At 36.8% G+C, this 17,081-nt stretch overlaps 1 protein-coding gene and 1 long non-coding RNA gene across 2 annotated transcripts in view; one reads left to right on the plus strand and one right to left on the minus strand.

Moving 5' to 3' along the window:
• Positions 1–17,081, minus strand: part of LOC127845110 (uncharacterized) — a 165,612-nt gene that overhangs the window by 26,701 nt on the left and 121,830 nt on the right. Inside the window, exon 4 of the long non-coding RNA XR_008033061.1 lies at positions 54–115. This is a non-coding gene — a long non-coding RNA (uncharacterized LOC127845110). The remainder of the gene's footprint in view (positions 1–53; positions 116–17,081) is intronic.
• The window catches only part of LOC127845104 (uncharacterized), a 443,587-nt gene continuing 427,888 nt past the window's right edge, over positions 1,383–17,081 (plus strand). The window contains exons 1-7 of the mRNA XM_052375812.1: positions 1,383–1,429; positions 5,576–5,625; positions 7,165–7,321; positions 9,684–9,800; positions 11,093–11,187; positions 11,920–11,979; positions 15,057–15,333. Coding sequence (XP_052231772.1) covers positions 7,228–7,321; positions 9,684–9,800; positions 11,093–11,187; positions 11,920–11,979; positions 15,057–15,333 — 643 coding nt within the window. The 5' untranslated portion in view covers positions 1,383–1,429; positions 5,576–5,625; positions 7,165–7,227. The remainder of the gene's footprint in view (positions 1,430–5,575; positions 5,626–7,164; positions 7,322–9,683; positions 9,801–11,092; positions 11,188–11,919; positions 11,980–15,056; positions 15,334–17,081) is intronic.

A 17,081-nucleotide genomic window follows, 5' to 3' on the forward strand; every position in this document is an offset into this window, starting at 1 on the left:
ATCATAAATATGCTTATTTGCCTGTGTACATGATAATAAATTAGTATTATTACCTGTTTTACCATCAACAACCCTTATCCAGTGGCCCTCGGCTTAGTCGCAGACATTCCTCTACCTGAAAAAGTCAAAATACCCAATAGAAATAGATATAAAATGAAGAAAAAAACATGCATTTATGTATTTTAAGTGTATTTCTATGAATAATATGAGGTGATAAAGCTTGAAATATGCATGATTGTACTAAATATGAAAGCTGGCTCAGTTAAGCATCTGTTGCACTGTCAAAACTGTAAAAATGTCCGCCATTCCATGTAGGTGAAATGGGGCTCCGTTTGAATGTTCATGCTTTACGCACAAGCTATTGTTGCGTTACTGGATTGCGGAGTCCTTGGCGTTGAATTCTGACTTCTTGTAGCACAATAACGCTACACGGTCAACCAAAATGCCTTTGAATTTAAGTCGGAAAGCAATTTAGCCCTTATTCGGCTATACAAGGGTGGGGGGTCAACTTGAAAAACAACTATTCCAGGTCAAATAATCTGAATTCATGCATTTAATGCACTAATTTTCTTCTCTTTTGCTAAGAAATGACCAAAAATCAGCTTTCCCAGTCATATTTTGCACTTGCAGATGATATTACATTTTTCACATAAAGCTAGTTTAGGTTACAATATAGTAAAAGATTTCCTTCACAAATTCAATGTAAAAGCAATAACTTTAACGAAAAATAAAGTCAAACTTTTGCGCATAGAGACCCTCATAACCATACCTTTTCTCGAAGAGCATTCCAAGCCGAATTGATTTAAGCAATAAAAAAGATAGGTCACGCGATATGTAAGAAAGAACTCGTCACGAATCAAAAGTCACTGTTTTACGGCCATCTATTTACCGGCTTCTATCCAGTTCATGAGGGTTTCCCGCCATCTGTCAAAGTCTTATGTAGTCTCCAATCTTCAGATAAAAGAGTGAATTTCTAGTAAACAACAATGTTTTCCCTGCCACATGCACACAGAAATATACTCAAATAAAGTCATGGCAAGTGACCCTACAGAGAACCGTGTCTTCAAATAAATGATGTTCATGTTTTTAGAGAGTATAGCATTGCACTCCAAAAAGATTTAGTATATTGTAACCTAGAACGTATTTGAAGAAAGAAACAGAAATCCAGTTAGCTTTATATATTTCAATAGGAATCAGTCAATGATCAGTAGTCATAACATTAAGAGGTATTACTGCTTTTGTATTTGTGTTTATCATCCCCGATTCTTTCTTCCATTCTTTTATTTCTTTACTCAAACTATCGGGCTATCGGTAAAAATGCGTTGTTATGAATTATCACTTTCACTCTGTAATAATTAATATTTCAGCTAGCAGAACTATTCCCACCAGCCATATATAGGAACAGCAGGTCGTGAATAGCACATATTCAGTGAGTAAATTGTGTTTAGTAAGTCATTTGTATGTATTTGTTCATGTTGTATGTTTGTATCATTGTTACGTGTATGCAGGGGTTCTGAAATATGCTGTCCGAGTCGTCAATTTCCTCTTCCGGGCAAGCAGTTTTTGAAAGCTGGCTTGTCCGGGGACAAGTAAAATTTCCGTGGTAATTTTGTTTTGAGGACAAAACTTCAATATTTTCCGAAAATAAAAAACGAAAGTTGATATAAATAGCTTATGATTAATCTGCGGACTAGCACACTTGTTTAACTGGAGGTATCATGGACGAACCTCTTAATTTTTGACACGTCAATTTGACTCAAATGTTATATTGGAAATAGTGAAACATATTAATTAGTACTCTATTTGATAACTAACTTGTTTCTACATGGCTGGCAACTTTAATTGCTATGTAAATCCTCTTGTGATAACAGATTTTTGCAAGTTTCCAGCACTTCCATATCATGTAAAACTATCAATGCCGCCAAAACAACGAGTACCTGCTTTAGAACCCTTCAGTGTACACCATTAAAAATAAATTAGTCATATGTTTAGACCATAGTCACGTGACTTATTGCAGCAGCCAAAATGTGTAAATTGTCAGGCAAAGTTGAGAATAAAAATTAGACCATGTTTTAATAGTTTTTTTTAAAGGAAAATCCTTGTACATGTAAAAAGCATAAAGAAATACAATGATTTTTATGTGTTTTATGATTATTCTACTTATTCTAACTGTTTTTTTACGCATTTTCGTTGATTTGCCGCTACGTACCAGTCGTTTTTAACAAATTACATATACACAAAAAACGGTGACGTAGTGCGCATGCGAATAAAATGTAAACAAATGAAGGGTTCGAAAAGAGGTGAGGTTCGAGAAGAGGTACTTTAACAATAGGTTATTTTCCGATAATAATTATTTAATGTAGTAAACAAGTCCACGCGTATATAGCAAAAGCCAATCACGCATAAGGTTACATTTATAGTAGAGAAACCAGGGCACGTGTATAGCAACAGCCAATCATGCATTAGATAACATTTTTCGTAAATTGGAAATGGCCGCAAACATGTTTTACCGACCTGCATTCAATTTTTTTAAATAAAATCACTTTAACGTCAAGCCATGACGCTAATCAGACCAATGATAAAATCAGTTCAGCTTCAGAAAAGAAGAGAAAAGCCAAGTATGAATATGTGCATACAGTGGGGTTTTTTAGAAAAAGGGGAAGACGCTGGACGCTGGGTAAAAGGGGAAAATCGAGGGCGAAAGAGACATATTTGGGGAAAAAATAAAAACTGTTCATTTCAATGTCTATAACTCACCTACAGACTTCAGGGTTTTTTTTAGAAAAAAGAGGCATGTCTCTGACCTTTTTGTTCTTAAACACATGAACAAGTATGATATTTTTTTATTTTTTTTTTTAGAACGAAGTCTCATGCGTATTTTATCTCCATTTCAATTCAATTACATCTAACAAAGTATTATATGATTTTGTTCTTTTAATTTGAATGATTATAAAGAGTTGTATCAAATTTAGTATTTCCCTAATCAGTGGACTTTTCATGTGGAAAAAAAGGCTAATGCATTTATTTTCCCAATTTCATGAAAATGCCGATAAAATTCCCAATTCCAAAGCCATTGGCTATCTTCCCAAAAAGTGGAAAAAAAACCCTGTGATTTCAATTTCATGATGAATGGGTTGACGATCTAGATCTGCTACAGTATTGGAAGGGAAAGGTGCTGCAGCTGCCGATTGTCCACTTTCACTTTCACAATAATCCGACAGTATTAATCGATGTTGATTACATGTACCTCCGAATCCTGCTGGGTTTCAACGGTTTTTGATGATTCATTCTTAAAAAATGCGTCAACGCAATTAATATTTTCCGAGTCCGAACGTTTTATTTTGTTTTGCAAGAGTAAGTGTAAAATGTATTCATTTGTGATGTAAAAAGGTCCGTGAACAACACTAGTTTGATGGTATACGCACGTTGTAATCGTTGTCTATACGCAGATTAATAGACGTTCATAACACTTTTTAATATGTCTCAAGCCATGCGAAAATTGTATGGACGCAGATAAATATAATGTCATTAGTTATTTAATACAATTATTAGCGAATAAGCCACCTTAATATATCGACTCGATGCACGTTGATAGGGTTCCTTTAGCTCTGTAATGCAAGTAAGACCGTATATATGCGCATGTGAATGTTAACTGGGTGCAGATCAACAGATACTCATCATTAATAAACCTGAATGTGGCAGAGTCCCGGTCAACCATGAACAAGCTACGGTTTATCCCGGTGAAGCCCCAGCAGAGCCCAGGTTGTTGCCGGTTATGCCCAGGTGGAGCCCCGGTAAAAGCCGGCAGCGTTCCGGCAAAGCCCCGGTCTACTGTAACTCCGCCGAAACTCACCGGGGCTATACTGGCAACAGACCCCGGCAGAGCTACGGCAACGCGCCGGTTTAATCGCAGTCGTCGCCGGTAATGACCAGGGGAAGCCCCGGTGAATGCCGATGCCGTCCCGGCAGAGCGCCGGTTTACCAATGAACCTGGCTATACCGGGACTCTGCAGGCATTCACCAGGGCTCCACCTGGGCACCACCTGCGACAACCGGGGCGTTGCTGTAGCTCTGCCTGGGTCTGTATTGGCTCCGGTTGAGCAACGGTGTCGTCCGGGTTGTTCCCGGTGCCGTCCCGATTGTTCCCGGTGCCGCGCCGGTCGATGCCGGTCCTTCACGGTAACTACCGGTTCATCCCGCAGGTATTAAACATTTTAATACTTACCCGGTGGAGCGTGGAGCCCCATTTGTTCCCGGTCGTCCATGGTTCATCCCTGTCGTCCCCGGTTCATCCCGGTAGAGCCCCGGTTCATCCCGGTAGATCCGGGATCACGCACCGGGGCTCCACCGGCATCATAGTGAGAGTGGGCCTTAAGACCGTATACGCGCATTTCAATGTACACAGATCAATAGGCAACAATCTCGTATTATCCAGAATTAAATCGTATAAGCACGATGTGAAAGTTATCTGGATACAGATGTATAAGGTGCTCATTTGTTCCCTAACGCTATACCACGCGTATAAAACTTGCGAAGATCGTATAGAAGCATGTAAATAGAAGTTACACAATGCACTATAAATCTGTATTCAGAACTCAATCTGTTGTGCACGTCTACAACTAACGCTTACATGCAAATAGAAGTTACACAATCTGCACTATAAATCTGTATTCAGAACTCAAATATTTTTTTCTAACGCTATTATAAACCACAAATTATTGACGCAGGCGAATAGGGTTTCATCATAATCTGCACTAAAAATCTGCATTACAAATTCTAATAGTGTCGCAAAATATACACCTCCCACTGTTCTTCATCTGATACACAATCTGCACAAAAAATCTGTTTTCTGAATTCAAACTGTTATGCGCGTCTGCATATAACACAAAGCAATTTATATCTATGCAAGATGATTTATTGTTTAAACTTGTTTTAATATTAATTATAGTGCTTTGATTCTTGTGTGTATGCGTATTGTAATATACTCTTGAGGGGAACCACACATGTTTTAATAAATGTATGTTGTGTTGTATATTTTCAGGACGTCATCTTCTACTACTGACTTCCTATACAAAAGCTATAAGAATATTGATAATAAAATAAACCGTAACTTGCTTGTTACGAGTAAAAGTTAATACAAATACCCCGTGTGACAGGAGGTTACATTATAATGTGATAAAAATAAAAATAAATTAAAATATCGAGATAATATAAAGATTATTATGATGATACCACAGGTACTTGAAAAAAATTTTGGTCCTTATATATATAATAAGAGTAAAGGTACCCAACGATGATTTCACAGGTGTATTGAATAACACAATGCAACAGCATAAAAGATCAAACAATGCACACATATGTCGTTGTGGTTGCCAGCAGGAAGCGTCCATCTATGATAAAACACCTTTTATTTGATGAAAAACTCCAAAGTATGTCCAAAACAGCCAAAAGTTTTACAAATAGCACCCCAAAATCAAAGTGTGTAATTCCTGACGTTCACTTACCTATTAGTATGGTAATTGTTAATTATTTAGTTGCTTTCCAGGCGATGCAAACAAATTATTGACTATTCCAGACTGCCGACCAGTTATAACGAGTTCTATCAACTTCTGTGGGGTCAGCAAGGTACGCAAAAGAGATATGAGACATGCTCTGTGAACATTGAGCTAAATGCATGTGCTTAAAGTGTCATTACAGATTAGCCTGTGAAGTCCGCACAGGCTAATCAGTTACTTTACTTTCTGCTTTTATGGGTTTTTTCGTTTACAAAAAAGTTTCTTAGCAAAAATCCAGTTTAGGCGGAAAGTGTTGTCCCTGATTTGCCTGTGTGGACTGCACAGGCTAATCTGGGACAACACTTTACGCTCATTCATTAAACCCCCTTTTCACAGAGCACGGCTTATGTAAGAAATAAAAGTGGAACATAATGTTGAATCTTTAAGTGGCCTATGTAATGTTGGATTTTCAAGTGATCTGGTTTTTGTTGGATTTTTAGCTCGACTATTATTTATGAAATATATTTAGTGGAGCTATCCTACTCACCCCGGCATCGGCGTCTGCGTTAGCCTTAGCGTCTCCGTGCAAATGTTAAAGTTTTCGTACTACCCCAAATATTTTCTTTGTCCCTTTACATATTGCTTTTATATTTTGCATACTTGTTTACCTACAAGACCCCAACCTGTAAACACGAGCAGACAACTCTATCAAGCATTTTGTTATAATAATGGCCCCTTTTCCACTTAGAATATGCAGCAAATGTTAAAGTTTTCGTACTACCCCATTTATTTTCATTGTCCCTTGACATATTGCTTTCATATTTTGCATACTTGTTTACCAACATCACCCCCACCTATAAACAAGACCATACAAATTGATCGAAAAATGATCATAACTTCTATGGCCCTTGAGAAATGACCTTCATATTTGGTATGCATGTGTATATGGACAAGGCCTTTCCATAAGAAAATTTTTTTTGACCCCTGTGACCTTGACCCTGAAGTTATGGTCCGCGTTTAGGTTTTGAAATCTTCCTTTACGTTTTGAAAAATTGTCATAACTTCTATGTCCCTTGAGATATAACCCTCATATTTGGTATGCATGTGTATATGGACAAGGCCTTTCCATACTCACACAAATTTTGACCCCTGTGACCTTGACCTTGAACTTAGGGTCCGCATTTAGGTTTCGAAATCTGCGTTAGATTTCGAAAAATGCTCATAACTTCTATCAAGCTTTTATAGGGGTCATAAGTCATCCTATGGTGACAGCTCTTGTTCATTCATCATTAGCAAATTGAAGTCATAGTTACATGTATGCCCAAATATCAATGTATGCCGTTTGTTAAATATGAAATTGAACTTAATTGATTAGCCAGCCTATAGAGGTCCACTGTGGCATTTAGATTGTTAACTTTAAAAGTAATTCGGTTGTTTTAATTGCATATTTTTACGCCCCAGGTTCGAAAGATTTGGGGTATATTGTTTTGGGCCTGTCAGTCTGTCTGTCATTCATTCATTCATCCTTTGTGTGTGTCCCAAAATTTTAACCTTGTTTAAAGTTTTGCAATAACATCTCATGTTTTTAAATCCAATATGTATTTACTCTTTAATAAGAGAATACAAAGATTTGCAGATTATAATAATAACTGTTCAATTTTAATCGCAGGCTCAGGAGACAAAATACAGTGTCTTACGTCAGAAGCTATTGGTTGATTGTTTGCGAATTAGGATGGGAACTGACCAATGGGAGGCCATGTCTCAAAACGACAAGCAGCAAAAAGTGATGATCCGGGATAATCAAGCTGTGGAACAATTCCAAATAGGCGTGTCTAATTGTTGATTTTATGGGGTTTTATGCCCCCGGTAGGGTGGCATATAGCAGTTGAACTGTCCGTCAGTGTGTCAGTATGTGTGTCAGTCTGTCTGTCCGTTAGGGCTGTCACGATACGCCGTGAGCGTACCGCGGTATATCGTGGTACGGCAACACTGTTTCGCGGTACGTACCGCGATATTTTACAGAATATGTATCTGTGAAGAAAACAGCAGAATAACAAGTTTTACAAACTTTATTAAACTCAATAATCAGAAAACACTGGTATCATAGTATGACTAGAAACTGTAAAAGAAACTGTAATAAACTTAATAGAAGTAGTCATTGTTATTGTTATTGTTATTCGCGTCTTTTTCTAAAATGTCCGCCATGTTGTTTACAATAGCTGTGACTACGATCTGTGTAAATCGAAGGCTTCAAGGGCATGTTTAAAATGCGGAGTCAGCGGGCCCAGTATTGAAAATCCGTAGCGTTCTGACTCTTCCTAGACTTATTCATAATCTTAAGATAACATGATTCGGAAGTGCCATGCTTTGAACGATCAATATACTTAAGAAAGAAACTAAGAAATAGAGTAAACATCTTTTGGATAATTATGAACTTATTTGCAAAAGAAATCTGTCGCAAATTCCAAAAAAGGTACGGACCCATACATCGCCGTATTTAAAACGTGAAAGTTAAACATCTACCAGTGGAAGCGCTTGCTTGACCTGGATATGAACGGATTATTTATTAAGCCCATTTGAATCGCTTCTACAGTTTTCAAAACGATATCTATATCAAAATAATTATGTAATATATTTATATCTGTGCTAATATAATAATATTAACAAAACCGGTGCGGCAACGCCGTACCGCAGTTCGATTTTTTTCACGACATGCACCGCGATATACCGATATACCGGTGAATCGTGACAGCCCTACTGTCCGTCCAAAAACTTTTATGGCCATAACTTTTTATGTCCCCCACTATAGTAGTGGGGGACATATTGTTTTTGCCCTGTCTGTTGGTCTGTCTGTTTGCGCCAACTTTAACATTTTGCAATAACTTTTGCTATATTGAAGATAGCAACTTCATATTTGGCATGCATGTGTATCTCATGAAGCTGAACATTTTGAGTGGTGAAATGTCAAGGTCATCCTTCAAGGTCAGAGGTCAAATATATGTGGCCAGAATCGCTCATTTTATGAATACTTTTGCAATATTGAAGATAGCAACTTGATATTTGGCATGCATGTGTATCTCATGGAGCTGCACATTTTGAGTGGTGAAAGGTCAAGGTCATCCTTCAAGGTCAGAGGTCAAATATATGTGGCCCAAATCGCTTATTTTATAAATACTTTTGCAATATTGAAGATAACAACTTGATATTTGGCATGCATGTGCATCTCATGGAGCTGCACATTTTGAGTGGTGAAAGGTCAAGGTCAAGGTCATCCTTCAAGGTCAGAGGTCAAATATATGTGGCCCAAATCGCTTATTTTATTAATTCTTTTGCAATATTGAAGATAGCAACTTGATATTTGGCATGCATGTGTATCTCACGGAGCTGCACATTTTGAGTGGTGAAAGCTGATGGTCAAGGTCATCCTTCAAGGTCAAATGTCAAATATATGGCATCTGTCCGTCCGAAATTTTAAACATTTGCCATAACTTTTTCAATATTGAAGATAGCAATTTGATATTTGGCATGCATGTGTATCTCATGAAGCTACACATTTTGAGTGGTGGAAGTTCACGGTCAAGGTCATCCTTCAAGGTCAAAGGTCAAACAAAAAACAAAAATAATAAAAAAAAATTCAAAGCGGCGTTCTCATGAAGCTGCACATTTTTGAGTGCTGGATGTTGAAGGTCAAGGTCATCCTTCAAGGTCAAAAAAATAAATAAAAAAAAATTCAAAGCGGCGTTCTCATGAAGCTGCACATTTTGAGTGGTGGAAGTTCAAGGTCAAGGTCATCCTTCAAGGTCAAAGGTAAATTTTATTTTTTTCAAAGCGGCGCAATAGGGGGCATTGTGTTTCTGACGAACACATCTCTTGTTGATGTTTACTTCAGCTTCTACTGTCTTTTGTATGAGAATTGTGTTTGTTAATAACTATTTTACCGTTCAAACTACTTGTCCTTTCTTTAGAATAGCCTTAAACATGCGCATCCGGGATGGAACTTTCAGGGAATTTTTTGTTTAAAGGTGGTCTCTTCGAATAAAATAATCCAGTTTTGGCAGCCTGTGTTGTCCCTGGTTAACCTGTGGGAAAGGCAAGGGCTAATTTGGGAGGACACTACGCAAGTGCATTAAGCCCAGTTTTTGCAGAGCACCGATCTTATAGATGACTGGATGTCTTAAATCTTTTCAGGCAAGATAATGCCATCTCTCTTAGGGGAGGGGTTTCACCTGCAAGTGACTGTCACCCAAATGATGGGGTTGTGTAAGCATGTCTTCCAAAACACGGTCAAGGGTCAGCAAGTCATAGGTAAGTGCCCTTTTTAAATTCATTAAAATAATCTCAGTCTGTTGTGAATTGAAGCCTGTTTATAGTTGTTTATGATGTATGTTTTTATGCCCCCGAAGGAGGGCATATAGTGATCGGATCGTCCGTCCGTCTGTCCTTCCTTCACACTTTGCATTTAGGTTTCGCATTTAGGTTTCGAAAAATGCTCATAACTTCTATGTCCTTTCACATAGCAACTTGATATTTGGCATGCATGGGTATCTCATAGAGCTGCACATTTTGAGTGGTGAAAGGTAAAGGTCAAGGTAATTCTTCAAGGTCAAGGTAAAAAAACATGTATCAAACTGAAAGCGGCGCAGTAGTGGGCATTGTGTTTGTGACAAACACATCTCTTGTTGTAATTATGTCGATTCTGTTTAACTATTATCATATGTGTTTTCTAACAATTATTCAATATAAGATCATCATATTCATGCTGAAAATGCAATTAAATATGTACGATGTAATGTTTACCAAAAAACATCATATATGGGAACATTAATTTTAACCTTGAGGGGGCAGTCATAACTATTTTACAAACAACAATTTGTTTCAGTAATAGAACTTTCAATGTGAAATATGTCATCAAAATGACTCAACCCATTATTTAAAGTAAAATTTCAAAGTTTTTGTTATGCCCCCGGATCGAAAGATCGAGGGCATATTGTTTTTAGCCTGTCTGTCCGTCTAACATTCATTCATTCATTCATTGTGTGTGTCCCAAAACGTTAACCTTGGTTAAAGTTTTACAATAACTTTTGCATTATTGAAGATAGCAACTTGATATTTGGCATGTATGTGTATCTCCTCGAGCTGCATTTTTTGATTGGTGAAAGGTCAAGGTCAAGGTCATAGGTCAAATATATGGCTTCAATGCGGCGCAATAGGGGACATTGTGTTTCTGACAAACACATCTCTTGGTAGTATTGAATAGCATTTTTCAGGACTTCATCAATGCATGTAGTGCAGAGATCATTGCGCTGGCGTAAATGCAAATGAGGCATACTTTTCTCAACAGTAAATACAACAATGAAAGACAGAGAAATTTTCCTTTTTTTTTTTTTAAATCAAGATTTAAACTGGGAGTTCACAGGTTTGATTCCCACTGTGGGGGCTTCTTTAGATCTCCACAAAAAAGAAACCACGTTATGGTTATTTACAAGAAAGGAATGTACTCGAAAGCGTTTAAATAAACCTTAGGTTGTTAAAACGATAAAGCTAAATTAAATAGTTCGCAGAAAGTTACGATTACTTTAAAGAGCTCTGTTTGACAGGAAGTGCCAAAACCAAGGAGAATCTTGACCAGTTGTTGCTGACATTCTGCATAGACTATCAGAAGTTCTCGGGATCTGTCACTCCTGCACTTGTGGTACAGGATCGATTGATCCAATTTGTAGCGGCCAGTTTTAGATTGTTTTTGGATCAAGTTATTTATTTGACTTTATTGTTATCATTTTAATGTATTGGTCTTCTTTTAGTTGACATATGTGTTAGTAAACAAATTAAAAAATCAAGAAACATTCTATTGGTTTGGAAGGGTTTGAGAAAGCGTAGTGAAGCCAACCCTTGAATAGAGTCCGTTTGATGTAGCTTTCTGCTGTACTTTTAAATACTTAAAAACAGTTACTTTACAAAAACAGAAACTATATTATCAATAGTGAAAAAGTGTCGCTTTTGTCAGTGAAACTATTAAATAACTTTAGGGGATAGATTTTGAAGCTGATTGAAAACAAATACAATCGGGTATAAACAGCTTTCCTCCTTACCTTTTGGGGAATGGCACGAGATCTGGTCCAATTTGGGAAATAAGCCCTGTTTATTAGATAATATGGATTCAAAAAAGGTTCAAATACATGTATCAGATATGGGAATGGTACTGTTTACTGGTACCATATTAATAGAGAGGGAAATCGCTGGATTCATATTTTTAAGCTATTTCCAAATATGAATAGATGAAGTTCCAATGTTCTAAGGAAATTCACTATCAAAACACATAAAACAGACAGGTGTTTTGAAGGATTGAATATTATGGTCATCACTCAATAAATTAGACTTCTCAAGTTCATTGATCATAAAACGCTGGTGTTTTCTTCTACTTCAGGATTTGATGTCTGGTCAGGTGACGAGAGCCATGCAGTTAGTCCTGAAGGACAGTCTGGTGGTAATTATTTATGTCTACAATACAGGAACAACAAGTTACTGAACTTTTTTCTTAGTTGCCGGAACCATTTTATATGAATTGAATTTTCCAGATGTTTTATTTTGTTTCATTTTTTTTTCTTTTTATGCCCCCATTTCGAAGAAAAGGGGGTATTTAGTTTTCGCACTGTCCGTCGGTCGGTCGGTCGGTCACACTTGGTGTCCGCTCTCTAATTCAAATAGTTTTCATCCGATCTTTACCAAACTTGGTCAGAAGTTGTATCCAGACAATATCTAGGTCAAGTTCGAATATGGGTCATGCCGGGTCAAAAACTAGGTCACGGGGTCGCTTAGTGCATTTCAAGGATTTAGCATGGTGTCCGCTCTCTAATTGAAGTAGTTTTCATCTGATCTTTACTAAACATGGTAACAAGTTGTCTTAAGACAATATCTAGGTCAAGTTCGAATATGGGTCATGCCGGGTCTAAAACTATGTCACGGGGTCACTTAGTGCATTTCAAGGATTAAGCAGGTTGTCCGCTCTCTAGTTTATATGACTTTCTGATTTATTTTGATATTCTAAGACATTTTAATGCCCTCAAAGGAGGGCATATAGTGATCGGACTGTCCGTTTGTCTGTCTGTCTGACCGTCACACTTTGCGTTTAGATTTCGAAAAATGCTCATAACTTCTTTGTCGCTTCAGATGCAATTTCATATTTGACATGCATGTGTATATGGACAAGGCCTTTTCATACGCACACAAATTTTTACCCCTGTGACCTTGACCTTGAACTTAGGGTCCGCGTTTAGGTTCGAAATCTGCGTTTAGGATTTGAAAATAGCTAATAACTTCTACCAAGCGTTTACACAGTTATACTTTTATGTAGTGACAAAGTTACAGTTGGGGGCATCCGTGTCCTGTGGACACATTTCTTGTTGTTAATACGACTATAGCATCATCTTTAAAACAGCAAGCTGCGTCTTATTTTGTTTTAGATTGCCCAGATCAGTGAGACTATTGTGAATATCAAGACCTGCATACAGATTTAAACTTTTCTTTTTTTATAACTCAATTAAGGTTTGGTTAAGTTCTGAAACATAGCATCTTCATCTGCTACTTTTTGTTTCACAAAACGTAGTGAAAACAATTTTCCTTTTTATCAGAACGTTAATTTAATGTTAATTTAAAAGCATGTGATTTAGAAGATCTGACACTTGTTCCTATGTCATATTAAACTTATCCAGGAAATGTGTTAGTAAGCTTGCAAATGGTTGGCCTTTTAACAAATGTCCTGATCTTGTATAATAAAATGTGGTATGGAGTGACAATGGGAATTAGCCGTTCTTGATGTCTTTTAGCTCACCTGCGCATGCAGTGTTCATGGTGAGCTTTTGTAATGAATTGAAATTATTTGTATGCCCCCAAAGAAGGGCATATAGTGATCTGACCTTCCGTCTGTCTGTCTTTCCGTCACACTTTGCGTTTAGGTTTTGCGTTAATGTTTCGAAAAATGCTCATAACTTCTATGTCGCTTCAGATAGCAACTTGATATTTGGCATGCATGTGTATCACATGGAGCTGCACATTTTGAGTGGTTAAAGGTCAAGGTCATCCTTCAAGGTCAAATGTCAAATATATGGCGTCTGTCCGTCCGAAAACTTTAACATTGGCCATTACTTTTTCAATATTGAAGATAGCAACTTGATATTTGGCATGCATGTGCATCTCACGGAGCTGCACATTTTGAGTGGTAAAAGGTGAAGGTGAAGGTCATCCTTCAAGGTCAAATGTCTAATATATTGCGTCTGTCCGTCCGTCCAAAAACTTTAACATTGGCCATAACTTTTTCACCAGTGCTCCAGATAACATGCGTAAAGGCGTTAAAACGAACTAAATGTCTTAAATAATGATTTAGATTTAAAATCTTTGCGTTAAGTTACGCATTGAAAAAATAAAAGACGAATTCAAAATTTTCGAATGAGCGTAAAACTTCCAGTAGCAAATTATATACGGTAAACATTTCATCCCGGTTCTGACTCGTCTAGGCGCTCAATTAAAACTACAACTTTAAGTCAACGTCACTCAAGCTTTTGCTGTGAGGAAGAGCCACACCTAAGAACGGTATAAAGGCCAAAGGGTTTCGATTCTGTTCTCCTAGTATTGCAGACGAGTCATTACTGTTTATTGTACCTTTTAAATTACCCTTATCGTTATTTTTATACACAAGTCATATACTGTATACCTATTCAAAATGTCATTAAAATTAAATATTAAATATACTTTTTGATATGACTTGAACGGCGACCAAAAGGCCGTTATGACCTAAGCCGAAGTGTCAGTGACCGTTTTACATAAAAAATAAAAATGGCCGACCGAAGCGTGGAAGGCAAAAAAGCCATTTCAGTGTCAAAAGCCCAGGCTGCATGCATTCTTTCAATTTGATTCAAATACTCAAAGCATGGTTTCGTCAATAATTGATGAATTTATATGCTCTTGCGGAAATGACTCAATTTGTTGATGTGTCAAAAACAATGAATAAACAATTATTTTTTAATATATTGTTAAGAATAAATTTTATAAATAGACGTAAAATAAGAATTAAGTTTTAAAATAGGGAGTAAATAAGAATTAGACCAAAATTTTATCTGGAGCTCTGTTTTTCACTATTGAAGATAGCAACTTGATATTTGGCATGCATGTGTATCTCATGGAGTCATGGAGCTGAACATTTTGAGTGGTAGAAGGTCAAGGTCATCCTTCAAGGTCAAAGATAAAAAAAAAAAATCATTCAAAGCGGCGTTCTCATAAAGCTGCACATTGTGAGTGGTGGAGGTTCAAGGTCATACTTCAAGGTCAAAGGTAAAATTTTTTGCTTCAAAGCGGTGTTCTCATGAAGCTGCACATTTTGAGTGGTGGAAGTTCAAGGTCAAGGTCATCCTTCAAGGTCAAAGGTCAACAATTTTTTATTTTGTATTTCTAAGCGGCGCAATAAGGGGCATTGTGTTTCTGACGAACACATCTCTTGTTTATTCTACGCTTATTTAACTTAAAAGTTCTATAAAACAATTAATTGTGAATTTCCTTTTAATTTTTTAGAACTACCTAATGAACGTGGTCCACAAGCACCTGTTTGCTACCATCACCAACTGCATGAAGAGCAATGACTCAAATCTGAACAAAAAGAACCCTTTCTTGGTGGACACGCGTCTAGAACACCTGCATGTGCGCGCAGAGTATGAGGAGAATTTGCCGGGCTCGCAGAAAGAGCTGTCCAAGCTAAATGACTTCAGTACGCCTCTCAAACGTCTACAGTGCCTCAAACGTGTCGTGACGCTTTGTACAAGGCTTGTGGAAGCTGCAAAAAGTGACAACAGTAAGAGAGATGGAGGATATTTATTGGATTTGGTGGAATTTCGATTTTAATTCACAAGTGAAACTTGCAGCCACAAGGGAAAGAATACTGTTATATGATCACAAGTCAATTTAAATCAATATTCCATGAAATCCAACACATTTTCTTTTTAATTAATGCTTTGAAGTGATTATTTTTGTATATTTGCCATTCCGGACAATCTATTTCCTTTTATGGCGCCCCGATTACATTACATGTTAGCTAGAGGGTAGCTAATCCGTATGTTGTTATACACATTCAACAGAGAGTAGCCGCCCTTGGTAAAATTTTGGGTCACAATGGGGAAACCAAACATATCTAAAAAGTATTTCCAGTAAAGCAATTAAAATTATCGATAATTTTCACTGTTTGAAACAGTGACTTATCAGTTTTAATTCACTGATATATCTCTATAAACCAACAGAAAGCATAAAATAAATTTTAACATTTCCAGCTTTAGCAAAAATTAAGGAGCAAACTTGTCACTATTTATGGTCTTTACAAGTGTCTGTTGATGATGTATACTATACGAGACTATAAGGCAAACCGCTATTTGTTTTAAAAAAATCCACTGGAAATTGAAAATGTGCATAAACCATATAAGAACAAAAAATTGTTATGTTTTGTAATGAATGCCTAAAATTCATTACCTTTTCAAACTTTAATGGAGGTGATCTTTATTTTTCTTGAGACATGTATACAGATATTAGTTGGAGATTTTTGAGTTCCCTATTCACTGTATCAATTTTACCACTGTCTTACGTCTGTGGTAGTTTGCTTTCAAAATTCTTGAGACATAAGATTTTCCTTGAATACCGAAGTCTTTATAGAAATTGTATTTTGGAATATCCATGGTTTGTTTGTTTGTTTTTTGTTTTTTTTACCGGTTTACATAAGTTATTCTAAATTTACTGTTTACTGTTTATTCTACAAAAGTTTTTTGTTTAATATTTATCAACATTGAAAATATTCTGGTAATATGTTTGAATATATTGTGTACATAGTGGTTCTTATCACTCTTATGTTTAATGATGGCGACAGATGACCTTCTTCGTGTTAATCTACCTAATAATACACTCTCCTATTCCAAAATGGTTAGTACCAATATAATTGAAGTGTGTTATTAGCTCGGCTGTTTTCGGAGACACGAGGTATTGTCATAGCCAGCTTGTCGTGCGCCGTCAGGCGTCCGCTGTCCACGTCGTGCTAAAAACTTACCTTTGCCTCTTAAATCAAAGTGCTTCCACCTACAACTTTGAAACTTCATATGATGATGCACCTTGATGAGTTCTACATGCCACACCCATTGTTGGGTCACTAGGTTAAAGGTCAAGGTCACTGTGACCTTTCAAAAAAATTCTGACAAGCTTTAATTAATTCAAAACTGCACCCGCAGCCGAGCTTTAGTTTAGTTTAAACCTATTTATTTTAGCTCGATTGCATAGAAAGTAATTCCTACTTATTTGAAATGCTCTCGAGTCCGTTTCCTGGGCCTAGAACCAGTACTTGTACAGTTCAGCCGAGCTTTGGCACCCGTTATGCAGTGCTCTTGTTCTGTATTGTACTTTAAATGAATATTGTACGTTCAATTAATACATCAAACATGTTATATAAATATATTTATGTGAAATACAACAATTTTTTTAGATTATTTATGAAATTTAAATGTGTATCTCAAAATTAGATGTGAACGAATCACATACCAGTAAACCTTTAACAAATTTAACTGC

The sequence above is a fragment of the Dreissena polymorpha genome, chromosome 9 (assembly GCF_020536995.1).
Source record: "Dreissena polymorpha isolate Duluth1 chromosome 9, UMN_Dpol_1.0, whole genome shotgun sequence".
NCBI lineage: Eukaryota > Metazoa > Mollusca > Bivalvia > Myida > Dreissenidae > Dreissena > Dreissena polymorpha.